At 47.5% G+C, this 27,338-nt stretch overlaps 2 protein-coding genes across 6 annotated transcripts in view; both read right to left on the bottom strand.

Moving 5' to 3' along the window:
* Nucleotides 1-14,031, bottom strand: part of PHF12 (PHD finger protein 12) — a 40,665-nt gene extending 26,634 nt beyond the window's left edge. Inside the window, exons 1-2 of one of the 2 annotated variants that reach the window (XM_090290851.1) lie at nt 13,826-14,031; nt 13,003-13,184 (exon numbers count right to left, since the gene is read on the bottom strand). In XM_090290851.1, the coding sequence (XP_090146977.1) occupies nt 13,003-13,184; nt 13,826-13,891 (248 nt within the window). In that variant the 5' untranslated portion in view covers nt 13,892-14,031. Of the gene's footprint in view, nt 1-13,002; nt 13,320-13,825 lie in introns of those variants that run through there. The other variant, XM_090290850.1, reaches the window with a different exon arrangement.
* Nucleotides 14,032-17,862: 3,831 nt separating this feature from the next.
* The window catches only part of SEZ6 (seizure related 6 homolog), a 43,347-nt gene continuing 33,871 nt past the window's right edge, over nt 17,863-27,338 (bottom strand). Inside the window, exons 5-17 of one of the 4 annotated variants that reach the window (XM_090291344.1) lie at nt 26,005-26,190; nt 23,372-23,540; nt 23,074-23,240; nt 22,316-22,510; nt 21,933-22,071; nt 21,625-21,821; nt 20,823-21,017; nt 20,248-20,439; nt 19,946-20,143; nt 19,640-19,678; nt 19,274-19,391; nt 19,087-19,189; nt 17,863-18,919 (exon numbers count right to left, since the gene is read on the bottom strand). In XM_090291344.1, coding sequence (XP_090147470.1) covers nt 18,887-18,919; nt 19,087-19,189; nt 19,274-19,391; nt 19,640-19,678; nt 19,946-20,143; nt 20,248-20,439; nt 20,823-21,017; nt 21,625-21,821; nt 21,933-22,071; nt 22,316-22,510; nt 23,074-23,240; nt 23,372-23,540; nt 26,005-26,190 — 1,931 coding nt within the window. In that variant the 3' untranslated portion in view covers nt 17,863-18,886. Of the gene's footprint in view, nt 18,920-18,939; nt 19,190-19,273; nt 19,392-19,639; nt 19,679-19,945; nt 20,144-20,247; nt 20,440-20,822; nt 21,018-21,624; nt 21,822-21,932; nt 22,072-22,315; nt 22,511-23,073; nt 23,241-23,371; nt 23,541-26,004; nt 26,191-27,338 lie in introns of those variants that run through there. The other 3 variants (XM_090291345.1, XM_090291346.1, XM_090291343.1) reach the window with 3 other exon arrangements.

Raw genomic sequence — 27,338 nt, 5'->3', positions numbered from 1 at the left:
CTTTTGGTTTTCCAACCAACTGAGCCACGCCAGCCAGGGCTCGCTGTTAATTTTAACCACTACCTGATATTAAAGACATCCTGTTAGCTATAAAATAGTTCGTAACAACAGAGCTCTAAATCTTCAGACTGTACAATTAAAGGATATGTGTCTCAGAGTTTGATGTAACTCTCTGTGAGGCCTAAGAGGGCCTATAAACTGTTAACAGTAATATCTGTACACAAACCAATTAGAAAGCTGGTCAAGGGCATTAATTTTTCAAAACTAAAGCTCCTAGGCCAACCTCTGCAGTAGAACTCCAGCATCTAGACAAACCCAAATGACCCATCTTCATTGCTGATGAGGATGTCCACGTAGGTCTATTTCGGGAGTTATCAAAAAGAAAACCACAAATACACATGCCTCAGCTAAATGTAAAGCCTGCACTGACAAACCTCTCTGTGTCAAATATTCAAAGCCAGGAGCCAGATGATCCCTACTATAGTCAAAGGACAGACCCAATTTTAAGTTAAAATGCCTCTTTCAGAATTCACTAATGAGGCTGCAGCTCACCACTGCAGGTGGAAGATATTGGTAGTTGTCATGGTTCTTGGCTCTAATTAAGAGGATCTATCTCGAGTCATACACTAGCATGGCTGATCAGAGTCTAACCTCACTCATGTCCCTTGCCTATTAATGCATGTGAACCTGCACAACATTAACATTTACTTCAGATTTAGTCCCTGCCAGTGGGACCTGTTGCTCTGCATTAATTATCCATCCAGTGCAGGCCGTTTTTCAATATGGAACTGGAAGGGAGAAGGGGGAGGGGAACAGAAGAACAAAGGGAGGAGGGAAGAGCTGAAAGAGAGGGAGATAGGGAAGCGGAAAGACTCCCTTTTATTTCAAAGACCTGTTTTTTACATTATAACATGCAGATAAAAATGGTGTTTGTGTTCTGGACTTGTTTTTTAAAATATGCTAGGTTACTGATGTATAGTCTGCAACTATCCACGCAGTTAAGTGACATTGACATTTTAAAACTTGAGCCAAAGACAGCCAGAGAAACATGCAAATATTTTTAAATCAAATTAAAAGCTTTGGTATATGTGTTAGGACAAAAAGAAGCAAGTGGATAAAAAATAGTTAAGAAAGAATATTCTCCATTTTCTCTTCCTAGACTGACAAAATATTTTATTTAACACAAACACTTAACAGGAAAACTACATAAACAGCATATCTGTACAACAATATACCAACAGCCTTCCATTTGGGTTCTCTTCCAAAAGAGATCAGTTGCATGAGCTGGTAGTATCCCTCCTGTCATAACACATCATTCTCCAAGCCTCAGAAGCTCTCCAGCTATACATGGAAGTTTCAGATGAAATAAAATATCAGACTAAGAAAGATCACACTGGCCCCTAACATTATCTGTGTATCACCTCCCTTTTTTGGTGGTGGCAGGGTGTTCAGCAAGAAAACAGCACTGAGCAGTTTCGAATTTTAATTTCACAGTTCATAGGTCTCATCCATCTATCTGAGGTCCACTACCAGATAAAAATCCTACAATTATATTTAATGGCATTATGCAATACCAATTACAAAAGACAATACATGTTCAGAACACGACTACTCCCTCAGACTGGCTCTGATGCCCTCGGCTAGCTCAGGAAATGTGCTGGTACTGGCCAAAATGGGAGTAAAAGTGACTGCTAGCAGGAGCAAAATCAGGTCTCAGACTCCTAGCAGCCATCTTGATCTATAAAGGAACCTGTGAGTACAGAAAACATGCCTTTTATACATTTTTATAAAACCCTAACCTGAGGATATGTTTCTACTGATATTTTTTTGGACAAAGAGAAACATCAATATGAGAGAGAAATATCAACTGGTTGCCTCCTGTATGTGCCCTGACTGGGGATCAAACCTGCAATTTTTTGGTGTATGGGATGATGTTCCAACCAATTGACCCACCTGGCCAGGGCCAAGCCTTTTATAAGTTGAAACCAGCTACTGTCCTGGAAAAGCCAAGAGGTCTGGGTAAAGTTTAACTTAAAAATATTTTTTTTAATTGAAATTTAAAGTTATATTAATATAACCAAATTTAATGGTCTATCTATCAAAGGAACAAAATTTAATGAAATTTAAATGTCAGAAGAAATAGTAAGCTTCCTCTGGACACTTGTGTGGTCATCAGTTTTTATCTTCAGTATGATCTGCCTTTCAAAGGCAGGAAAGATGGTCATATTGAGGAATATTGGAGAGATGGAAGCATAAAGTTCATAGGGGTGGGGGTCCCCTGAACTTTAATTCCTTACCATCCTTCATCCCAGTTCCTGACTCAAATACAGCTAATGCCACAAAGTAAAAAGTACAAGGACTGTTGATTTTTTCATGCAAAGCCTCAGTAGCAATGTTAACAAGGAGTCCAATGAAGTGCCAGGCCATTACAAATGCCCCATTGAGAAACTTAGCGAGTTGCGTCATTTCCACAGGCATACAATCCTTTCAAACTAGCTGACTGTGCTCCCAAATTTTATTGCCTACTAAGTAAGCTGGCCTGTGCCACCCTCCCAGTGAAGGACACCTGGAGAAGAGGATAACAAGTTAGTGTAAGGAAAGAAGGAGGGAGAGTAGAGCACCAACAGTTATACCAGGTGCTTGCTCCTAACTTCTCTACAAGCCGAACCTGGGTACTGCACGGCCTGATCTGTTACTGGTTTGGCTATTCTTGCAATCCTGGCTTCTCTAGAATAAAATATGGGCTGGCCACAAACATTTTAAAAATGGGCTCCATTCATTCATCTCATGATTGATAGATGTAGAAGCTCACCTGTTCTAGAAAAGAGTCAACATTCTGGCCTCAATAGTCACTTCTAACACTCCTAGGAAACATTCCATTGGAAAGAGGAAACAATAATTATAATTGTGTATTCCAGAAAAGTTCAGATGTATAGAAAACTAAGTACTGTTCTGTGGCCAAATTTTAGTGGACTATCAAGAACAAGGTAATAGCCAGGCCACACTATTCTCGCAGACACAGCTCAGGGAATCTGGACTAATTTACAACTTATAGATATTGGACCTAAAATTCTACAAAGGCTGGGAAAAATTAAAAAATACCAACAATGTCCTTATTTGAAATCTAACTAAATACAGGGTGGGTCAAAAGTAGGTTTACAGCTGTGAATACATGTATTATTATTTATTAATTATTGTATTATTTTCCATACAAACTGTAAACCTACTTCTGACCCACTCTGTATATAGAGGTTTCTACTTAAGACACAGCTGCTTTCCCTAAGGAGAATTTCTGCTTCATTTACCCTCCTCTGACTGGGTCTTCTATTTAAAAAAAAAAAAAAAGCACGGGGGTGGGGGTGGGGCAAGGAAGGAAAATAATGCTATTATTTGAGCCAGAATAGCACAGGGGTTATTCCTTCCTAATTTTACCCTTACCTTCTCCCCTCCTCCAATTACACTCATAAACCTCAAAGCCCCGCCCCCTGCCCCCACCCCCCACCCCCCACGACTGAAGTAATCTCCTGGGCACACTGTCAAACTGCTGTGGTGGTTTGGTGCCACAGCTAAGTGCTGACTTGAGCTGCTGAAGCCTTCCAGTTGTACCCTCAGTGACCTATTTAGGAGCTGAACCTACTTCTCAAGAGACAGAGCACCATGATTTTTCCCTTTGGCCCAGTTTTTTCTCAGATGGTCCCTAATCAAATAATTATCACCCTAAAGACCTGAGTGCATGCATAAAAATGGTAATTTTGAGGAAAGCTTGTATGCAGTAAGCACACAAACCTCTGACATGAGCTCTTCCCCATAACTTAAACTGCAGACACTTTTCTTACTATTCAGCTTACTTCAACACCTACAAACTACAGCCTGCAGTCAGATGTCTAATATCATGGAACTGGGTGTTAGAATTAAGTTAGAATGGCTAACTGTCATCTATGCTATGCAAAACCACGAGAACCAGAGGGATAAAGCAAAACAAGAAAACAGAAAACAACGTTCATCAAAAGACCAAAATTAGTGACAGAATTCTCCCTAATTTAAGATGTTCTTTCAAAAAAAATGGCAAGCAAAATCAAATAAAGTTTAATGCAGTAAACTTATGTATAAAACTATGAAAACTTACAGGTTTACACACATTTAATGAGATTAGTGGTGTATAATTGTCATAATGTATTCTAACCAAAAATTGATGACTGTCAATGGAGAAAGTTCACTATAAAGTTTCCCTCTAATGGTTTCAGTTTTGTTGAAATCAAGAATCCAGTAGAACTCTACCAACTTAATTTCCATGTTCAGTGAACGTGGGAATTAAAAAGCTACCAGCTCATCACAGGAGCCTATGACTGGTGGAAAGCAGAACAAGAGTAGCTCCATACTGCCAAGGTTTGTAATGCAGAGACTTATCTAAACTTACTTGAAGTTCTGTGCATTTCATTAGCTTCTCTGCTCTGGTCTCTGCAAAGGCAGAGAGAAGAAAAATAGTACTCAACATCCTTCTGAATATCGCCACTGGATAAAAGCCTGTAAATGTGCTTGTGTTGCCACAAACAGAATTCCACCCTGGAACTCAAGCTTGCTAGTAATTTTGAGAGGTTCCTCCATCCCTGCCTGGACTAGAGGTGAAGTGATATCTTTGGGTTAGTTAAATTCAAACCCTGCGGAGAGTCCCCTCTTGCTCACTCAAGCTTATTTCAAAAAGAGCCTCATGCAGAGCCCAAATCAATGGAAAAGACTGATGCTTGGTTCAGGCATGGAGTTTCCCCCTGCCCTGCAGTTACTCTCTGTCTTTTGTCCTTTCAAGATTGGGGAACATTTTCTGAGAGTTATGCTGTACAATTTGTCAGAAAACAGAGGAAGGGCAAAGATTGAATACCAAAGCTATTAACATACAGGAAAGCAAATGTAATTAAGGAGGAAAAGAACAGTCACTGTGTGTGTTAACAAAAGTACCATCCACTTGGAAGAACCCAGACATAATTTCTGTTCCCCAAACAGTGTTTATCTTTGCACATCTCTCATTTGTAATACCACTAGGTATTATGCAGCGGTGAGCAGAGGAAATAGGTCAGCCTCTAGCTTTCAAGTACAGATGCTCCTTGACTGAATGATGGAGTTAAATCCCAATAAACCTATCCTAAGTTGAAGATATTTTAAGTCAAAAAATGAATTTAATACACCTAACCTCCTGAGCATCATAGTTTAGCCTAGCTTATTTCTACTGAACGTGTATTGCTTTTGCACCATCATAAAGTTAAAAAATTGTAAGTTGACCTTGTAAGTCAGGGACTAGAGGTTAGTGAGCATTTAGCATACTGCTGCAAAAGGGAAAGGAGTTCTTTGAATGAGTTCATTACTTAGAAAATTTTATCAATCTACAAGTTGTACTTCAAATTTGCTTATTGTGAATTCACCAACACCTCTATGTAGTAGCTAAGCTCCTTTTTGCTGATGGGTAAAATCAATGATTTCTCATTTGATCAATGTCTATTGTACCCCTCAATGTCTTTTGCCTCCTACACAAATGTGCTTAAACTTCAACATTTTTCTTATTTGCTAAAACCTAGATTTAGAAATAACCTTAGGCTTAAAGGATGAGAATTCTGATATCCATAAATGTAGACAGATGAAGGAGTTACCTTTTTATTCTTCTTAACTGTTCTTGAGTCATGGGAAAAGCAGTCAGCTAGTGAGTGACCTGTGCATGCGTCCTGGGCATAGTGACAAATCTGCAATACCAAAGTGCCTTTCTGAAATTTGGTCTAGGACTTGCACTGAATACAATGTCCTCCTCTTTCAGGAAACTGGCAAGGGGACAGCTGTACTCCTGTCCTGTCTCTTGGGAGGATAGCATTATGCAGAGGTGCTCTTATAAGTGTCACTCATTGAATGGCAATGCAGCTGGCCATGTTGTACTCCCTGGGGACTCTAAGTCAAAGGAAAAGCACGGCAGAGGCAGGAAAACAAACTTTTCTTCCTGTTCTGGGGACTTAAAAAAAAAACTCTGGCACCTTAAAATAAGAATGCACTTCTAGGAGCTTGTGCTACATTTTCATAAGTGCCATCATAACCTCAACCAGAATCGTCCACTAGGGTGGCCTGCTTAACTAATACCCAAGGAATTGTATATGTGCTAGGGGTGGGATAAGAAAGTTCAAGAATAGACTTCAACATTCTTACCCACAGTGAAAAGCAAACAGCATTCAGCTTCATCTATATTCTACAACCCTGTCACTTATAGAAGAAAAGATGTACCCATTTCTGTTAAGAAGCAGGACACCTGCATTTGTAGGTAGCAAAAACCCTCTTGGGAGCATCAAAGTAGACTGTTTCTTTTTACAAGTTATATAAAACCTGCAGGCAAATATTCTCCGCACTCTCTCCCTATTTACTGCTACCTGGTCTTACATAAAGACACATATAGCTCTGGCCAGGTGGCTCAGCTGGTTGAAGCGTTGTCCCCACACAAAAAAAGGTTGCAGGTTTGATTCTGGTCAGGGCAAGTACCTAGGTTGTGGGTTCGATCCCTAGTTGGGGTGTGTACAGGAGACAACCAATCAATATTTCTCTTTCTCTCTTCTTCTAAAAAAAAAAAAAAAAAAAAAAAAAAAAAAGAGAAGAAAAAGAAAAAAGGAAAAATCAATAAACATATCCTCCTTGGGCAAGGATTTAAAAAAAAAAAAAAGACAAACAGGTGTGTTCACTGCAGTATACAAAAAACTTTTTGTCCTCATTAAACAGTTCAAAAGAGTTCATTAATTGATCTGGGGTTATTTCCATCCCATGCTATTACCAATCAAACTTCGGCAATTAAAGTCTTCCTCCTTAAACCAGGGGCCCCGCAACTATGAGAAGTGCCTACACACAGAAATTTTCTGTTGTGGCTGGTGGGTGCAAGGTGGGCATCCTGCTGTAAGGCAGGTGGTGGATTTTTTAATACTTCTTTTAGGGTAACTTCCAGCCTTAGAATTCTTTGCTGAGAAAGGTCACTAGGAAAAGTTGAAATAGCAACATGCCAAAGCACATTGTAAGGTTTTCTCCACTGAGATGCACCATCCTGACTGGAGTTCACAGAAGAAACCCTTTACTCACTATCATTACATAGATCATATAGGAATACATATTCAAGTGTGCTTAAATCACCGCCTTTTTCTAGGTAAAATTCAAAAATTGAAAAATAAAAAGATAGAGGAAGTGAAAAGAAAACCCACAGAATGGGAGAAAATATTTGCTAATTATATATCTGACAAGGGATTTGTATTTAGAATATATAAAGAACTCGTACGACTCAATAATAAAAAACCAAATAACCCAATTAAAATTGGACAAAGGATCTGAATAGACATTTCTCCAAAGAAATATACAAATGGTCAATGAACACATGAAAAGATTTTCAACATCATTAGCCAACAGGAAAATGCAAATCTAAATCTCAATGAGATAGCACTTCATGCCCATTGGTTGGCTTTAATCAAGAAAACATATAATAACAAGTGTTGAAAAAGAGGTGGAGAAACTGGAACCCTCGTATACTGCTGGTGGGAATGTAAAATGGTCCTACCACTTTGGAGAGTAGTCTGACAGTTCTTCAAATGTCAATTTAAATGTAGGAGTTACCTAGCAATTCCACTTCTGACTACACACCTAAGGCAAATGAAAGCAGAGGTTCACACAAAAACTTGCACACCAATGTTATTCACAATAGCAAAAAGTATAAACAACCCAAATGTCTACCAACTGATGAATAAGTAAAATGTATTATATCCATACATTGAATAGTATTCTGCTATAAAAAGGTAAGTACTGATAAATCCTATGAGGATAAACCTTGAAAATCTACTGAGCCCTTTTGTTGTTTTTTTAAAAGATTTTATTTATTTTTAGAGAGTGGGGGAGGGACAAAGAAAGGGAGAGATACATAGATTGGTTGCCTTTCACATGCACCTGGCCAGGACCCACCCAGGACCAGACCCAGGCATGTGCCCTAACTGAGAATCAAACTGATGACCCTTCACTTTGCAGGAGGTAGCCCAACCAACTGAGCCACATGAGTAAGGGCTACTGAGCCCTTCTGAGTATCACTTGTCCTTTCACTCAGAGCTTAATAAAAACCAGTGTTTCATTTAACATGGGAGTGATTATTTGAATCCCTTTTCAGTTAAAATTCAATAACTTATCTTTATGATCTGGTTTTCAAAAAATTATCTTGGAGACCTAGTTGATTAAGTATTTAAAACAAATACAAATCCATCTTCATATTAAAAATAAAGGTTGTACCTAAACATGTCTTTACACATTTATATATGTAAAAACACACAGTCATTTATGGAGGCCAAAGATGGTCCTAATATGTTAGTAAATATGTTAGCACATCTGTAAAATACTTTTAGAGCTGTAAGCAACAGCAGGATATCAAGGAGGCTGCGATTGCATTCTACCTTTCACTGAGTATGGTCATTAATTTTGGGACAGGCCCAGAATGAAAAATTTCGCAGAACAGTACCACTAAGTACCTACCTTAACAGAAACTGTTACTTTTGAGGAGTATTACCCCCCTTTTCACTTTCAATACTTTTCATGCCTCCTTTCTCAATCAAAGTCATTTGGGCCACAAACATATTACGAGTAAACAACTCATACCAATTATTATTCTTATATTTCTAAACAATGATTATCCTTTATCTTTGGATTAAAGCACTCATGTCACAAGAATTAGCCCGTGAGCCCCACTTTAGGTTTACAAAGCATGCATGTGATACTGAGTTAAAGATGAATGGTATTGAACCCTCCTGGTTTGAGCAGATAACTTAGCAATACTACAAACCCAGCTTCCAATGCAACAGAGCAAATGCAAGAGTAAATACATAAAATACACATAAAACAAAATTAGGTTTATTGTTCAATCATTTTCCTACAGAGAGGGCAGGGTGAGGGGAGGGAGTCCTAATGCTGTCATGTCTAGTTCTTCAGTGCCTGGCTTCCACTTATAATGTCAGAAACAAAAGACTCATAAGATAATGTTAACATAAATGTATTTTAATTCGTCACTTGCCTGACACTACTCCACTGAAGAGCTCAACACAACAAAATCAGAAAAACCACCTCCTTAAAAGTTTACACGGCAAAGATTTTCTGCAAGACAGTTTTTCTATTCTATGTGTGAAACCTTTCTTGTTATGACTCACTGAAAATTAAATATGCAAAACTCTAAGCTGAGCTTAGTTTTGCCTGTGCACAGAGACGTTTTTACTCTCATTCTTCGAAAACCTCATTTTGGATCTTGCTGCCAACACCAGTGAGAGGAAAGCTGGCCAACAATTCCAAATATAACATGCGGAGGCAAATGCTACAGAAATCTGTCTGACGGGAAGCAACCATGCTGAGGTCTGCTGAGGTAGACACACTTCTCAATCAGACCGTTTTGGTGCCTCAGTCTGGAGCAAAATGCCATGAGAAAGCAATAAGGGGAAACCATCCAGTTTCCAGTCAGCCTCATTATTAGTGTCCTACAGTACCTATTTTATCAGTAAGAACAATTCTATTAATCTCAAACATAAAGATGGGTGAGTGGCAACTAGAGCTCCACCAGTTTGTTATTATAAAAAAATATTTTTGACCTATTAGCATGTGCTCTGACCAGAATTGCGCTTGCAAGCATTTGGTTGTACACGGTGATGCTCCAACCAACTGAGCCACACCAGCCAGGGCTTTAACTGACTTTTTTAGGGACCAGTCCATGGAGATCAGTACTTTCAGAAGGCTCAACTTATGGCATGACAATTATAAATAAAAGTCAGGTTCACCAGGTAACACTTAAAAACATCTCTTTCCAATTCTCCAGGGGCAGGTTTAGTAACCTCTGCTACCACTGAATTATTGATAACCAGTTAAACTTGGATAAAATGATTACACCATCACTTAAACACTAAAACATCATTAGTTTCTCAAGTTTAATACTTCTGTGAGGTGATGGTACTGAGCACTGGAAAATTCATTTCCTCACCCAGATCATTACAGAAAACTCAGAAATAGGACCCCCCAGTCTAATTGGGAGAAGGGCTCCCAATATATAAAGCACATCATACAAAGCAACGGCCCCCGAAAAAAGACAAGACAAAACAACTTATTCATCCAGTCATTTCCTCTAGTGGTTTATCTTAGAAAAATCATCTGTGGTTGTGGCTATCCCTAAACCCAGGAGGTAAAGTTTGTCTAGAATCACTTCGGGAACATTTTACTAGATCTGGTTCACTGTGAGGCAAGCTGGCAACACGCACTCAAGACTTTGAGTGGAGATCCACGGCAGCACTGCAGTTATGACTTATGATTTGTAAAACTCCATCTTTACTCTTGTACTTCTGTACATGAGGAAAATTATCTGTGCTTATCTAAATGATCCAGTCTTAACTAGCTAAAAAGGGAAGCAAGAGAAAAATATAGCCATACCTTCTAACCTCACTCCCACATAGTACAAGAAAGCAATAATGGGACAAATTAATGCCAGCACACTCAGGAATCAAAGTTTTCTGAGACCATTAACTGCTTGACCTAGCCACTCTGGTTGAGATGGTTAATGAAGTACTTCACTTGTGCTGGAACGAGGGTACAGTAGGAGGCGGGAAAGTAGGATAAGCCACATTTGAAAGCAGGCTTCCACCTTTGTACCAATATCTAGAATGTTTTGTGACTTATATAATAACTTAGATAAGTTAATAGCACATTCAGTACCGGGATCTTCAAAGGGAGTTAGAACTGGAGATGTGAAACAAGCCCTGCCTCATTTACAAGGATTCTCAAATCTCTGATTACCTGTTCCCATTCATGGTCTTATAAAAAGTTTTCAATGAAATGCACAGTCAGGGCAAGCCTGAATCTCACCAAGAGCTTAAAAAAAAAAGTCCCTCCCTCTCTCCTTCAAGCTAAAATGGAAACTGTTAATTGTACGACTTGACAAGACTTAGACTCATCTAATTAAAAGATTCAGAGGTTAGATTTTAGAGTTTAAAAGCCCACTGTCAGGCAAAACAGTGTATTTTTTCCATGCCTGAAGTTTCTAATAAACAATTTCAGCTTTATTAAACAAATGAGGCCAGGAACAATAAAGAGCTTATAAAATTATCACTCAATATGGGATCACTATTCTTGGTTAACACTAACTTTATCCTAGAGGTGAAACATTAACCTATATTTAAAAATCAAGCAATCTACAATTCAGTCCTGGTACATATATCATGTAAACACAATTTAAAAAATGTAAGCAACTGGGAATAACTGGTAAGAAACTCAACATATTCATGTACAAAATACTTCCCTTCTCAAGAACAGCACAGGAAACTTACAGGTCTCTTTTCCCAGGTAAATTACACCTTATAGGAAGCAAAGGATAAAATCCACAGACCCTTCCTGCTGGTATTAGTCACTTCATAATAAAAATTTTAAAGCTAGCAGCAAAGCTTCCTCCAGGATAATAATTTTTGTCCTTGCAACATTACAAGCGAACATGGGGTGCCCTCCTGGGCAAAAGTATCTTGGGAATGGAACCAGAGCTTCCTACATACCTTCTGACCACAGACTTAATTTGCCCAGTATCAGTCATCTGTTTAATAAGTGTTCCAAAACCTGCAATTAGTACAAATATAGAGTAGGCACTATTCCACAAGCTGAGACGGAATTTGAATCAAACTGTGCAGAGTGCTTAAGAAAAAACCTCACTTTTTAATTTTTTAAACAGAGGGCTAAAAAAGACAACATGAAAAAACGGGTGGGAACAAACCAACAACCCCTCTCCTTCCCGCTCTCTCTGCAGCCTGTCTCCTTTCACAAACGCCCCCCTCAGTCAACTGTTGCTAAAAAACAGAACGAGCCTCAATCTGGGTTTCCTGCGCAGATGTGGGATTTTTGTGGAGGGTAGAGGTGGTATCTCCAGGCATAAGCTGGAGTATAAACTCTTCTTGGCTGGATTGTTCAGGGCTGAGCTGCTAAGGAGGATCAAGCATCGGGCCATCAACCCATGTCCCTCCCTCTCTCTTCTGTCTCTCCCCTCCCCTCTCGTTCAGTAAGGTGGGGGGGGGGGGGGTAAAAAAAAAAATGCGCACAGCTTTCCAGTTCTCCGCTCCTTAAAAATGCACTCACGGAGCCACCACACACAATCCAGCCCCAGCAGCAATCCAGATAAGTGAAATCGGCGCCCAAGGGCAATTTTAATTGTCTAACCCGGCCCGATTTCCTAAGAGGCGGCAGCACGGGGTGGGGAAGGAAGAGAGGGAGGCAGCTCCGAGAGGCAACAGGGGGCAAGCGGCAGCAGAGAAAGGGGACCAAAGCGGCAAGATCCCAGTCCCGGCATCCGAGGAGCTTCTGCAGAAGGGACTCTGGGGCTACCCCCACCATTCCCCGGGAGACGTTTGCAAATCATATATGCAGCCAAAATGGCGCTGAGAATAAAAATATAATTTAAAGGCAGGTCGCCATATTGTAAACAGAGGTAGAGTAGAGGCGGACTCGAGAGACACCCTCCATGATTTCTTCTACAGCCACAAGAGCCCGGGCGCCGGGTTCCCGGGGTCTGGACCAGGGCAGCTCGGGAGGCCGAGGGTTCCGTGCACCCACCGCGAGGACAGCCCAGCCCGGCCGGAGCCCAGAGGCGGCCGGCGCGCGGGTAGGCAAGCGGCACAGGGCCCGGAGCTCCTCCCCTTCCTCCCCCGCCGCCGCTGGCTGTGCCCTGACGGTTCAGTCCCGGCTCCCTAGCGACTTCCAGTCCCAGATGGGGCTCTCCTTACTCCTCCCAATCCCCACATCGGGGTCCGGACCCATCGCTGCTCCTCCCCGCCAAATGGCCAGATCCCGGCACACACCTGCGGGCGGGGAGGCGCTCGCCCCAGCGGCTACAGAAAGTCAGCTAGCGGCTGCAAGCGCCCGTTATTTTGGCAGGCAGGGGAAGGCCGGGTGAAGGAATGTGCCAACAAGGGCTCGCCAAGGGGCTCTAGAGGGGCCCGCAGACCTTACCAGCACTGGAGGTGGAAGGCGGCAGGGCAATGGTCACAGCACAGGAGATCACCACCTTCCTTGCAGCTATCGCAGCTGTCGTGGTTGGTGGCCCTGCCGCTTCTCCGGGGTTCCTTCTCTGGCTTCCGACTTCGCTTTTCTGCCTCGTCTGTCTTGGGGGGAGCCAGCAGAGCTTGGATTTGCTGCACACACATACAAACGGCGTGTGTGCACACTCGGAGCTCCTGGGCTGTCCGTCTCCCCCCGGGAGCGCCTTCTCCGTCACCCACCCCTCTCCCCCCTTTTGTCCTTCTTCCTCCCATCCAGGCTGCTCCCAGAACCTCTCAGTCCCCGGAACCAGGGGGAGCCCACCCTAACCGTGTTCCTGCAGCACAACAACGAGAACAGCTTCTTCCAAATGGGGAGAATCAGGGTAGGGGGATGGGGAGAGGGTGCGCGGTTCCCTGCTCGCCACTTCCTTGTATGGACAGTGGGGGACTCCAAAGCCAGGCTCGGGAGGCCTGAAGCCCGGTACCCGGACGTGCTGGGGGAAGCACAAAGGGGCCAACAAGAAGGGGGTGGGGAAGCCCGCCGGTGCAACGAGATGGAGTGGGTAGGTGCCTCGGGAGAGCAAATTGAGGGCGGCGGATAGGTGAAACTGCTGCAAATGCCCTCGGAGGCTGAGCTCGGGCCCCCCAAATTGCAAAAATGGGAGAGTCTGGGTGAGAAAGAATCCCCCCTCCCCCGGCCCTCTTGCGCTGCAAGCTCAGGACCGGCTTTGTGGAGTGGAGGGCGGAGGTTCTCTCCGGCGTTGGGGGAAGGGGATGAGGAGGGCTACTCTTACCTCCATCAGCCCCCCTGACGTGTCCAAGTCGTACACGATCGTCTTGGTCTCCATTTTCTCCCACATTCATCCACCTCCCGGGCTGGGCGCTTTCTGCTCGGGCCCCCCCAACCCCGGGGGGAGGGGGGAAACGGGAGGAGGGGGCGCTCCTGACCCCGGACCCCCTTCTTTTTTCTCAACACAGGTCCCGACTTCCTCGCCCTGGCTCCCCCCCACCCCCCGGCCCCCAGTCCCCGGGACGGCAGCGTCCTCCCTACGGGCCGTGAGGGGTGAGCGGCCCCTCAGCCCCGGCCCGGCGGCTGACTGCACGGTGGGTCCCGGCTCCGGGGGTCAGGCCTCGGCGGGGCCTAGTCCCACAAGCTAGAGCCGGCGCTGGCGACCGCTGGTCCGGCAGGGAAGCCTGGCGGGTGCTGCCATCCCGGGGTTGGGGGGGTCGGAAGGGGGGTGAGAGGTTAGGTGAGGTTGTGGTACGTGAGGTGACTGCGGGGAGGGTGATGGGGGGTGGTCCCCGGGCTCCGCCTCTCGCCGCCGCCGCCGTCTGCGTCCCGGCTGCCGCGCACTTGGCGCAAACTTACCGCGAGCGCCCGCAAAGCCACCCGCGCAGGCGCCCGGGGATCGCCGCTCGCCGCGCGCAACCGCAGTGACAGCCGGTGGCGGGGCTCCCGCGCAGCCGCAGTGAGGGGGTACCCCCCAGCGCGCAGCCGCGCTGGCATTTGTCTGAAGCGCCGAAGCCCCGGCCTTTCTGCCCTGCGCCCGCGTACTGAGATAAAAGGGCGGGACCTGAGGTCGCACGCAGGCGCCTGGGAGAACTCTTAAGGGTCATAGCGCAGCCGCAAGAACATGGAGGTGCTTCATCCATTGGGGTTTGTGTATAGACCAAGAACACTGTTCCTGCGCAGGCGTATTGAAAATGTTCCTCTCCCGCCCTACAACACTGCTGGCTCTCGCGCAGGCGTATTGTCACCTGCATACCCTAAGAAGAATGCTTCTCCTTTCGCCATTTTGGTAATGGGATTTAGGCTACCATGTCCTTGGAGGCCTCAGGTGTGATCAGGAAGGATTGAAGTGTGGTGTTGACTGGTACTGGTAGGCTGTCGATGACAGCAGTACTCCAAGGGATGTTGTGCTGGACTGTTTGGTTCCAGCGTCAGGTGTGGCTGGACCAGGCGCCATATTGGTAAAGAAAAAAGAAAAGCCATCGCGACAGAAAACGATGCTTTTGGTGTCGGGTAGGATAGCTTCTGTTCCTACTTCCCGTTCCCAAGAGTTCATTTTAGCCTCAGCATCTCTGCCTTGCATAATGATGACACTATAGAATAGAGTTTCGCCTGCATGTTACTACCCTCTTGATTACTGTCACTGCTCTTAAAGAGGAAGCCAAAAGCAGAGTTTATGTTGACAACGCCCAGCTACCTGCCTACGGTGGACTTCAACTCCCAGTTTGCAATGCTCAAGGGGTCCAAAGGGCTAACGGTAGCGCATTGCATTCTGGGGGGAAGAATCGCGATGGGTCTGGAGGGTTGTGGGAACCGTAGTTCCGTGTGCGTGAGAAGCACTGTCGGGTAGGATGGACTCGGGGAAGGGATTTGAGAGCTGCTGTGCTATGCGCTGGGATTTGTAGTTTGAGGCCTCACCGCGAGTTCTGGGAGGGGCTTCTTGCTACCTCCGCGGTCCCGCCCCGCCCCTTGGTTTCGCCTTCAGAGATGGCCTCTTATCTCTGCCTGACTGTAGATGAAGCAGTGAAGAAGGGAATGGCATCATTGTGCTTGATACTAGGCACTTAGATGGCATTGTTACCAGGTAGCTGTGTTCTGCTCACTTTTGATGTTAATAAGGGGTACTTAGCATTCTCAGAAGCGTAAAACTGTTAAGCGGCTTAAAGACTGGCTGCTGTATTCCCCTCATTTCCAGAGGCACAGAGGAGAGTAGTGATTTGCTTAGTTCAATTTATGGCAGACCTGGAAATAAAACATTTCTTTTTCTTTAATAAGAGATTTCTGACTTTTCTCTTTTTTTAAAAGAAATCAATTATTTATTTTTAGAGAGATGGGAAGGAACGGAGAAAGAAAGGGAGAGAAACATCCATCGGTTGCCTTTCACACACTTGCCCCCAACTGGGGACCTGGCCAGCAACCCAGGCATGTTCTTGATTCCCAGGCCATAACACTGTCAACTGCCTGTAAGGAGTTGCTGCTGCTCCTTCTTTAAAAAAAAGATTTTACTTATTTATTTTTAGAGAGAGGGGCAAAGAGAGAGAGGGGGGCAAAGAGGGAGCAAGAGGGAGAGAAACATGGGTATACTAGAGAAATATTGATCTCATTGCCTCTTGTAAACCCCCAGCCAGAGACCTGGCCCGCAACCCAGATGTGCCCTGACCGGGAATCAAACCAGCAACCTTTTAGTTTGCAGGATGATGCCCAACCCACTGAACCACACCAGTCAGTACAGCATTAGTAAGGATGAGTTAGATAGGTTGGTATGTCAGATTGTGGTCTTTGGTTTCTGATGATCCTCTTGGTGCCTGGGAAGAATTGTAAGGTCATGGGCCTTATAATTGGGTTGGAAGGGGGCACTCTGCTCTCTACCATCTTCAGCAAACATGAAATTATAGTGGTTATGGTCCAGAGATGTGACCCTCAGAGAGAGGAGGGCTGAACTAGATGTATGGACATGGTCAGACTTCATCTTTTCTGGAGCTGTATTTCATGCCTTCTGAAGTTGGAGCCTCGTATGCCCTCTCTTACTGGCTTCCTTCACACTGCTCAGGGCCCAGCTGTGTTTCTGTGACAGCCTAAAAGCATTATGGGGCAGATAACTAACCATGGGCACAAGCCCAAAGAGCAAAGCTTTACTTTGATCAACACCATCAGTTGCTGTTAAGAATTGGGACAGGCTGTGGGCTAATGAGGGAAATAATACTTGGCTCTGTTGACAAATACCAGGAGAACTAATTGCTCCACATGCCTTCTTTGAATTTGGAGGGTGAGGTCAGCCCAATGGGCCAGGAGTTGGTGCCACCATGGAGAGCTCCAGCCCTGGCTAGTCAAGGAGGCTGAGGGGAGAGCGTAGGTGGGATACAGAGGCCTTCAGAAGTGACCTCTTGTGGCTAACCTAGGCACTGCACTCTGCCTGGACTGGAGCCTCTCCATCCTTCAAGGTAGCCTGTACTACAGCCAGCAGGTGGACAGCCATGAGTTGTTAAGGCCTCCCTGTTGGAAGACTGTAGAAGCAGAAGGTGCTGGTTCCTGTTGTTATTTCCTTAAGGGATTTAGTCTTTTGGCTTCTTAGTTCCCATAATTCCCTGTTGCTTATTTTTTTGCTTTTCTGGAGGACAGCTGTGAAGAGCACATTCTATGCATGGATGTGCATGCTGGGAGTCAAAGCTGGTCAAACACTTTCATCTCAGGAGGTTCTGGAGGTCATAAAGAATGGGCATAGGAGCTGAGAGGGACCGAACTTGGCAAACTTAAGCAGATCCCATCCAGCCACCTCTTTCTGGAGTCCACAAACAGGGTTTTTGCTAAAGTAGAAGTGAAGCCCTTAAACTTCGTTGTCCCTGCTCCTGACAGTGGGGATGTTCTCTGAGGCCAAGACAGACTAGAGTCTCATATTTAGGGGTTATCTCTGATTTCGATTCCAATTTCCTAAGCCTTGCTAGCCCAGAAGGAAAAGGAAGAAGAGATGCACCAGTGTTCCTCGGTCTTGCCAGCAATATGGTGACGTTGAGAAGGGGCTTGGGAGTTTGCCATCTTGTAGTTCTGGACCTAGCAAGGACAGGGAAATTGAGGTGGATGAGCAGTTGGGTTCCTTGACTCCCACACTCCTGTGGCAGTAGCACTTGGACCTCGCATTTCACTACCATCTGTTGTACTGACCTTGTTGGGACAGTGATATCTGTAGCATCTGTAATTGGTTTTTGATAAAATCTGGGGATTATTAGTTGGTGTGTCCAGCATGCTTTATGGTCCTGAAGTCCACATCCCATTTATCTCCCATCTCTCTTCCCTTAAAGAAAGTACCATCCACCTGGCCAGTGCTTGGTTTTTTCAAAAACACCATTTTAATAAGGAAACAACAGAAATAGAAGATTGTTCTCTGGCTGGAGGCCAGATCCCATATAATACATTACATGTACAAAATGGCCTGTAGCCAGCTCCTGGGTCTCTCCCTGGTGCTCTCTGACCCCCTGTTTCATGCCAAATTCCTCAACCCTTAGATCTCTTCTCCTCTCCAGAATATGAATGCCCATTCCCCTTATCCCAAAACAGTGTCCAGGAGGGGAGTCTGGCAAGTGGTTGGGGTTAGAGGAGGGACTAGTGGAGAAGAGGATGTTTGTAACAGCCAGACTGGCGATCAGAAGGAGGTCTTTCTCCTCAGGGTATTGGGGAGCAGTGGGGTTTCCTGCTTTGGTGTGGAGCATGAGTACCTAGGGAAGCCCAACCTGAGCTTGGCTAGGGTCCCTAAACCCCTTGGGATCCCTTGGAATTATTGCCTCCACTGGGAAGGGACAGGAGAAGAACTGTCCATTCCTGGGGCCTTGGAGAAGGACTAGAGACCTTCTTGAGGGGCTGACATTGGCATGCCAGGACTACCCAGAGGTCACTACTGAGAGCGGTTTTGGCTGGTGGTGATGGCCCTGTGAGGAGCACCCTGATGCAGTTTCTGCCACCATCAGTTTAACTCTGCTGCCTTGTACTACATGCCAGGTCTGGATGGTGGTCACATGGAGAAAGGTGCTCTTGCTCTGCCTGTGAATTCCAGGCTGGCGGTGCAGGGCATGAAAGAGGGTTAGGAGAATGCTCATTCTTGATGCATATGCTCCAGCTGTGTTCTTCCCAGAGACAGGTGCCCCCTGACTTGAACCCAAGGAAGGGCAGTGGTACCAAGAAAATAGGCCCTGGTGGGCATTGCAGGCAGGGAAGAGCACAACTTCTTGAGGGATTAGTGTCATCTCTTCCTAGGTGGTATGTACAGGAGGTGGAGGGACAGCAGGGAGCTGGGAGCTCAGCTGCTAGGCTGTGTTGCAGGGCTGAGCTGGCTTCCCCAGCCTAGATGGATACTTCATATTCTCTCATCTCCTGCAAAAGAAAGAGACTGCTGGGAGTTGGAAACTTGTATAAAGTTTGCCAGCCCGTAATCGACCTTCCCAAGGAAAAGGGAAAGAATGAGAGTACTTGATAGGGACCTCAGGGGTACCTCCCAAAGGGAGCATAGCATTGGGTCCTGGATAGGGTGTCAAGGCTGGCGTGGGTACTACTTACTCCAGTCTCGTATGTTGGATTGTCAAATGCTGATTCCACGGTGATTCGGTCGTAGGGGCGGGGTCGTGTTCGGGGCAGCTGCAGGGGGCTTTTCCCCTGGAGCCTGTGGGGCAGAGGAGCCTGTGAGTCCAGAGTGCTGGGCAGGGGTGAGTCACGTATGCAGGGTAGAAAGGGAAGCCAGGCTCACCTGGACAAGTAGAGGTACACGCCTCCCACCAAGAGTGCCATCGCCACCAGTGGCAGGAAGATGGCAGCTGCAATGTGGGCAGCATCCAGGGTGCTGGAGGCAGCAGGTGCCTTGGCGACTGAAAACACAGAGGGTGGGGTTGGGGCAGAGGTCCCTGTCACTAAGAGCTCACAGCCCCTCACCTCTTCCCAGGGACCTACAGCCACCATCTTTTTCCAGCTGGCTGGAGGCAGAGAGGAGCTTTTTGCCTGCCAGCCCCGGGCCCCCCTCTCTCTCTACCCTCCCTCCTCAAGGAACCCATGGCCTAGGAGCTGTGAGAACAAATGGACGACACTACTTCCCTGGTCCTCAAGGGTGGGGGCTCACCATCCAGGCTGCGGCCGCTGTAGAACCCATCCAGAGAGGCTAGAACAAGAGGGGGGGGGGAAGGGCAGTGGGTAAGCCCAACAGACCAGACCAGTAAGGCAGGGCGTGGGCTGGTCATGGGAAGGATTTGTGCAAGGAGAGCCCACATTTGTTGTGTCACCAGATCAGACAAATCTGGCAGAGACTGGGGAGACCAGGTTGACATGAAGGGGCTGTGGGCAGGGGATTCTGGTTCTCAGTATTTGACGTCTTTGCCAGAGCAGGCCTATGGGCCAGACAGAGGTTTAGGCATGGCAGAGCACTCACCAGCCCTACAGATGGGTGGGGGGTCACTCCAGTGTGAGGGGTGCCCGGGTACACACTTGATGCTGGCCTGGCCCTTAATCACATAGCCGGGGCCACATGAGAAGTGGACAGTAGCCCCCGCTGGGTGTAGCTGCTTTTCAGGACTGCAGGCACCATTCTCCGGGGCGCTGGGGCCATGACATGGCTTGAACTGTTCCACTGCAAAGCAGGCAGTCCAGTGAGGGTGCCAGGCCCCTAGACTCCAGAGACAGCATCTTTTATCTCCTTCCAGAGGCTTCCTCTCCTACCCATTTGACACTTACAGAGACATTTGGGGGCCCGGTCACTCCACTTGGGGCTGCTGGCTTGGCGGTCATGGCAGGTGAGGATAGCACTACCCGTCAGCACAAAACCCTGGTCACAGATATACTGCACAGTGGCCCCCACAGGAAACTTGGGGCTAGATATGAGGCGTCGGCTGTGCTCCACGTCCCCGGGGTCATGGCAGGAAGTCACTGTGGGTAGGGGATGATGGAAGAGGAAGTAACTCAAGTAGAACTCAAAACCAATCCACCCTGGCTCTGTTCCAAGCATCCCATGTCTTCATGCTGTATAGCTCTACCCTCTAGTTATCTGTTACTGCCCTTCTGCTGGTGTATCTCCTCATTTGTCCGCTTCCAGTCCATGGGAGTCAACAAACACTAAATGGCCATGTACCAGGAGTACTTGGTAGATTACCCTATGGAAAGGTATTGTCCCATTTCACAGATGAGGAAACTGAAACTATGAGAGGTGAAGGAACTTCACGGATACCAGCTAATAACAGCTGGTTCTTAATCCAAGAGAGAGACTTGTAGGTTGCATTGGGGAAGGGAATATGGGGAACAGGTACACTCACCCCTCTGGCAGAAAGGCAGGTCCTCACTCCAGGTTAGGTCCCACTGGCACATAAGGACACTGGATCCCACCACCTGGTAGCCAGGGTAGCACTGGTAAGTGACGACAGTGCCATGTACCAGCTCAGGCTGTGATGGGCTCTTCCAGCCATTGGGGATTTCGGGTAGCTCCGGACATGTGTCATTGCGAGGCACCTCTAGGGGCACGGGGGCAGCAAGATGCAGACCCTCAGCCAACACCAAAGCGACTGTGCTAGCCTCCCTCCTCCTGAGGACATTTGGCTGTTGCCAGTTTGTCCTGGGCCTAGCCTGGACAGGCTCAGTGATTTATTCTCCCCATATAAGGGCTCCTCCTTGCTTGTCCCTGATATGACTGTCTCCTAGATTCCCAGTTTGTCATCTAGGCCTTGACTTTATTTCCAAAAACATGTTGACCAGTTTCTCAGTCCTGAGAGGGGGGCTGGGTAAAGTGGGGAAAACTGTCACTTCTATTGAAGATTATCCGAAAGGTACTATATAATCAAATACCTTTCCTTAGTTCCCTATTTTTGTTGTGAAGTTCTTCCTACTGCCTACCAACTCCCTCTTGCCTCAATAGAAGGCTCCCTTTCTCCCACTGGGCCCTGGGGGAAGATGGAGAACAAGACTAGCTTTGGTGACACCTGGAGTGTTTCCAGCTTTTCCTTGTCAGATAAGAGCACTCAGGCTCCTCATTGCCCTGGCTTCTCTGACTTGCCATGTTTTGGGGTCTGCATTCTGGCATCCCTTCCCTTCAGGCACGGGGTGGGAATGGGGCAGGCTCACCAAAGAAGTGGATGACAAAGCCCTGCTGGTAGCCCAGCACCGAGGTCCCAGGGTCTGACTGGAACTGGATGGTGACATCGGCCATGGAGGTGAAGAGCTTGAAGTGGCCTCGGTGCCCAGAGTACTGGCCCAAGACCCGGGCTGTCAGGTCATCCCCATCATAGAAGGTAAGTACATCACCAGGGCCTAGGCGCAGTCTGTGGAGGAGGACTGTCAGGGAGGCTGGGCCTAGGGACCCCAGAATGGACTGGGCAAGAGATGACGCCACTGCTCAGGAACTGGTTTGGCCTAGCCCAGTGGACACTTACACTCGGACGTCCAGCATGATGCGCTTGTCCTCCTCCACGTGTACTCCCCAGATGCAGTCTTGCCCACGGCCGTAGGGCTCTGGCCAGTTGGGGGAGAGCACCACGCCTGCAGAGTCTGTGATCTCCCCACTGCACACAGCTAGAAGGCAGGGGAGGCCAGGGAAGGCCAGGGAGGAACGTCCCCTCCGCGTTCCCCCCAGGGCCATGTCCTGGGGCTGCCGTCTGTCTACAGGAGTGCCTACCCATTTCTGGGAGCCCCCCCCCCAAGGGGAAGCTTGAAGGACATGTCACTGGGCCCCTGTGGCCCGAAGCTCTGCTGTTGGCTCCCTGGTTCCCACCCTCCTCCCTGTCCCTGGTAGGCCCATCTGCTGGTGCCTACTGACCTCGACAGGCTGGCTCTGTCTCATTCCACTGGGGGTCATGGGGGTCCACACACTCAATGATGATGGAGCCTTGCTCTAGGGTGTAGCCAGGGTCACAGCTGAACTCCACGGTGGTACCCACAGGGTAGGAGGGTGCGCTGCTGCTGAAGTTGCCATATTTGACAAAGGGCTCATAGCAATGGCCCTGCTGGAAGGCTGTAAACCACAGGGCCCTGCCAAGCTCAGCCTTGACCCGGGCAAACACAGGGCAAATGTCCTCCTATTTCTCTCCCCAGGGCTTCTCTCATCCTGACTACAAGTGTATGTCCTGGGCTTGGAGCAAGGGGCAAGAACAGCCCAGAGCACCCACCCTGTTATGCGCAGGGGGTTGTCTTGATCACCATTGTATTTCTAGCTCCTAGTTTTGTGCTTAGTGCATAGAGGGCACCCAATAAATATTTTGAATGAATTAATAAATCAATTAATGTCTCTTGCAGCAATTCTCCCTCCTTAAGCATTGGGGCCTTTTTTGCTCTTCGGATTCTAGAGAATTCATTCACTTGGACCAGAGGGCCTGGATCCAGGCGGGGGTCTCCTGAAGATGGGGCAGGAGCCCTGGACTTGGGAGGTACAAGGAGATAGGGCCTAAGTGCCAGGTGAGCAAGGGCTGAGTTGGAAGGAGTGATGATGGAACGGAGGGGGACGGTGTGAGAGAAGAGATCCTGGGCCCAAGCCCCTGCTCTAGCCCCTCACCCCTGGCTAGGCCCCGTCAGGCTCACCCTCGTAGCGCAGGGCCATGCCTGCAGCTGCCCCGCTGCTGTCAGTGCTGAGCTCCACGAAGAAGTGTCGGCCAGAGCTGAGCAGGCCCTCAATGGGCAGGTACTCCACCTCATAGGAATCATACACAGGCGGGGCCTCCACGTTGTCCCCATTTCGGATGATGAGCCTGGGTCAGCAGAGCAGCGGCTGCGTGGCTGGTTGTTCACCCCGGTGGGGTGTGGCCCCATGCTGTGTGCTGTCCCTCCAGCAGGGTGTTACCAGGCCAGGCACTCCCATCCCACCAGAACATCCCCTCACCTGTCATCATCCTCTGCCAGGGAAACCTTCTCAAAGTGCAAGTGCAGCCGCTGGCCCTCGGGAGCCTCAAGCAGCCAGTGGCAGGTGAGGTTGTTGCTGTAGTTGCCCGGGAAGCCAGGAGAGACGATGCGGCCAGTGGTGGCATTGCGGATCACTCCACCACAGGCAGCTGGAAGACGGGCAGATTGGTGGGCTGGGCCTCTGACTGGATCCTAGGCAGCCTGACAGGCCTTCCTGCCCTCCCCAGCTCTGTACCCTGTGCACGGAGCAGCAGGGGTCTTTGCCTTCATGGTGCTGAAGGTCAATCCTTTGCCTCCATGACCCTGCAGCTCCAGGCAGCCTGGAGTCCAGAATTCTTCCTCTTAACTTTTCACACATCTGGGACTATTCATGTGCAGCTCCCTTGGCTGGTAGATCTGCCATGGCCTTGCTGTGTGGCCGTGAGTGTCACTTTCCCTCTCTGCTGACTCCTCAGGGAGGTCTTCCCCGACTGCCGTCAGGTAGACTTTATTAAAGCCTCCTACCCAGGGCTCCAACTTCCTTGGCTGTATCGGCTACTTCTATCTCATGCCACTTCCTAAAATCCAGTTATTGTTTGGATATATTCCTTTAACTCGGGTCTCCTGGGGGATGGGGCCAGCCTTTTCAGACCAGGCACAGAGTTGGTATTCAGTATTTGTTGAATAAAATGATTGAATGAATGTAAAAAAAGGGTAGGACTAGATCAGGGATGACAAACATGGTGTGCATGCCATTCACCTCCAAATCTTGTGCCCTGAGCAGACATTATTAGCCAGGTGATGGCCTCGAACATTTTCTGAAATAGCATCACTACCACTGTCATTCCTGTGCTGAACCTTTAGGGCCTTTCCAGTGCCGACTCCTCTCTCCTGGGATTGTCCTCTCTTTGGAAGGAGAGGCTGAGTAGCTCACTTGTCCTCATCACTGAGGACTGCTGAATTAGTTGGCCACAAACTACTGGTAGTAAGTGGGGCCGGTGAAGCAGTCTCAGGCAAGAGGAGTACGGCTGGCTCCAGGCAGCACTTTCCTCTCCTGGACATAGAGCTTCAGATCCTGCCAGCTCTCTGAGACCAGCCTGCCAAGATACAGTGCCTTTGTCTCCAAATGTTCAGGACAGCAAAATATTTTAACCTAATAAACCTCCTGGGAAGGGGTGGTGGTGAGTTTCTTCTCTGCTTGCTTCTCTGCAGAGAAGGCAGACCTACCTTTCTGCTTGATCTCAGAATGGAATGCTCTTCAAATCTGGTCATGTCCCATCCTACATTTAAATTCCTCAGTGGCTCCCTGTGACCCCCAAGATAGAGTTGAAGCTCAAGATGGCATTCAAGCCCTTTATGAACCCGACTCTTGACTTGGCCTCAGTCTCTCCCCATATACCCTCTTCTTTAGGCACACTCACCATGGCCTCACTGTAGCATGCTGCTTCTTGCTGCCTCACCTCTACATATGCTGTTCTGGGAATCTACTCCCCTTCCCTGCGCTAACATTCTTGTAATCCTTCCATGTCAACTCCTTGGGAAGCCTTCCTTGACTCTCCTCATTTTGGAGCAGCTCTCCCTCCCTTGGACCCCCATTGCACCCTGAGTTTGTCCCATCGCAGCACTGTCTGCACTGAACATGCTGAGTTGTTTGCCTGTCTTCTCACTAGACAGGTCCCTGAGGGCACAGACCACATCCGGCTCATTCTCCTCTGCTTGTGCCTGGCGCCCAGGAAGAGTGTATAGAATGAAATAAGGTTCAAAAGCCCCTGCTAGAAAAGGAAAAAATCCCAAGCTGCCTTTTATACTGCAAACTAAACACGCCATCTTTCTTCTGCCAGCAAGCCACTGGCAGCAATCCAGACTCCCCACCACTCATGACCAGTACTTGGGAGTCTCCTTCCACTTTCCCCCTTTCTCTCATTCATGTCTCTTGGAACCACTTCCCTCCTCTTTATTCCCCAAGTTACTGTCTAAGTTCAAACCCTCTTGCCTGGCTGGCCTCCCAGCTTCCAAATACCACCTGGCTGGCTTTCCAGAGGAATAGTTTTGAACTTCTCCCTCCTCTTCTTCAAAAACTTCAATAGCTCCCCACCCTAGTTTTTGGCTGATATTCAAGGCCTTCCTCCTGTCCCCTTCTCAAGTCTCAGGCCTCAGCCAAACCTGGCTGTCTTCTCTATCCCTAAATACACCCTTACCTTGCCTGTGTCCCTGCCCACGTTATTGCTTCTACTGAAATGTCAAACCTTCAGTGCCACTTCCTCCAGGAAGCCTTGTGAATGCCCAACTAAAAATAATTGCTTTCTCCTCCCTGGTCACTTTAAGTCTCTTCATTGGTACATTTTACTTCCTGCTGTGAAAGTTGATGACTCATGTGCTTTCTTCTTCCCCCATTTCCTGGAAGGGTGGGCCCTTAATTGCATACTCCCTGTTTAATTCAGGTCTGTGTATCTGGTGCCTCCACATAATAGGTGCTCACTAAGTGTGGTTTGGATGAATGCCTCTGAGGTGCGTAGACATTTTCTGGCTTCCTTATGGAGAGCCTAGGAAGGTACTACATAGCAACAGAGAGCAGAGATTAGCCTCCCACCAACTCCCCTGTTCAGCACTACTAAGTACCCCTGGGCCACTCACCGATGCAGGTAGGCTCCTGGGAGTCCCAGAAGGGCTGAGTGGCATTGAGACAGGTCAGGAGCCTGGCACCCTTCAGCTGGTAGCCAGTGGCACATTGGAAGTGGGCGCTGCCTCCTGGGTGGAGGCTGGTGACAGTCACAGCTCCATAAGCTGGACGGCGGGGAAAGTGGCAGCTCAGGAGATAGGCTGCAGAGAGAACAGGTGACGTTGTATGTATGTGTTTGTGTTGAAGAGTTTGTTATGTCATTGCCAGGGCAAAACAGGCCTCTGCCCCAGCCTGCCTGGAGGTGTCATTTGGGGCCAAAGGAAGCATCAGGGGTACCAGAAGAGAGCTGATCCCTTCCGCAAAAGGTGCCTGTGATAGTTCCAGTAGCTTGGGCTGGGTAGTAGAGCAAGCACAGAGCTGGAAACTAGGAGGCCTGGGTTGTAGCCCAAGCTTCATAACATTTTAAGCAGGTTACTTGGCCTTTCTGTGTCCCAGTTTCTTCATTTGTTTAATGAATTTTAAAATGCCAGCCCACCTACTGGGTTATTGTGAGAATAAATAGGATACTGTTTTATTCAGCTTGATATCCCTGGAATCCAGCTGATAGTACAAATTTAAAATCCAGCTGATAGTAGGTGTGAAAGCTCTTGAAATAGTCACAAGCCTATTCCAATGTAAAGTATTTATGTTATTTTTCCCATAGGGGCCAAATATGAATTGCGTCAGGAAAGATTGAAGCCAGACAGTACAAGTTTTCCAGTGTTCATTGAGGAATGCTGAAAAGCTTGATGGCAAGGGCGGTGGACTTTAAAGACAGGATGGGGCAAGGGTGGGGAGTTGAAGCACGCTTTCTGGAAACTTGGGGGAGGGACAAGTTGCCCTGAGAAACTTGGTAGCTTTGGGAACTGTCATACCAAATACAACCACAAGGTGGCAGCAAATCCTACGAAACAACCTGGCCAATTCCAACTTGGAGCCAAGGTGGGGTGGTAGGTAAAACTGGGGGGGTGGGGTGGGGGGTGGTGTCAGGGTTTGGGTCTGAGGGGTGGGGAAGATCTAAAGGTCAAGTAGAGAAGCCAAGAGATGCCTTGGGCTAGAGTCTGAAGACCCTTGGAGGGATGGGGACTTTCTAGGCTGAGGAACCACTCCTGGGTTTTGAGGTGGAGGGTTCGACCATTACTGTTGGCACCAGGGGGATGGAAAGAGAGGGTCAGGTAGGGACTCTGATAGCCTCTTTAGGCCTTTGTGTAAATAGAAAAAGGAGCTGCCTCTGGGCAGACCAGGGTCTAAAATTAAGTTTTGTGATTTTTTGTTTACCTGTCGTGGCCTTAGTCATTAGGTCTGTGAA

Source organism: Furipterus horrens, unplaced genomic scaffold (genome assembly GCF_987537825.1).
Source record: "Furipterus horrens unplaced genomic scaffold, mFurHor1.1.pri manual_scaffold_11, whole genome shotgun sequence".
Classification (NCBI taxonomy): domain Eukaryota; kingdom Metazoa; phylum Chordata; class Mammalia; order Chiroptera; family Furipteridae; genus Furipterus; species Furipterus horrens.
This window is presented reverse-complemented; position numbering and strand designations above follow the sequence as displayed.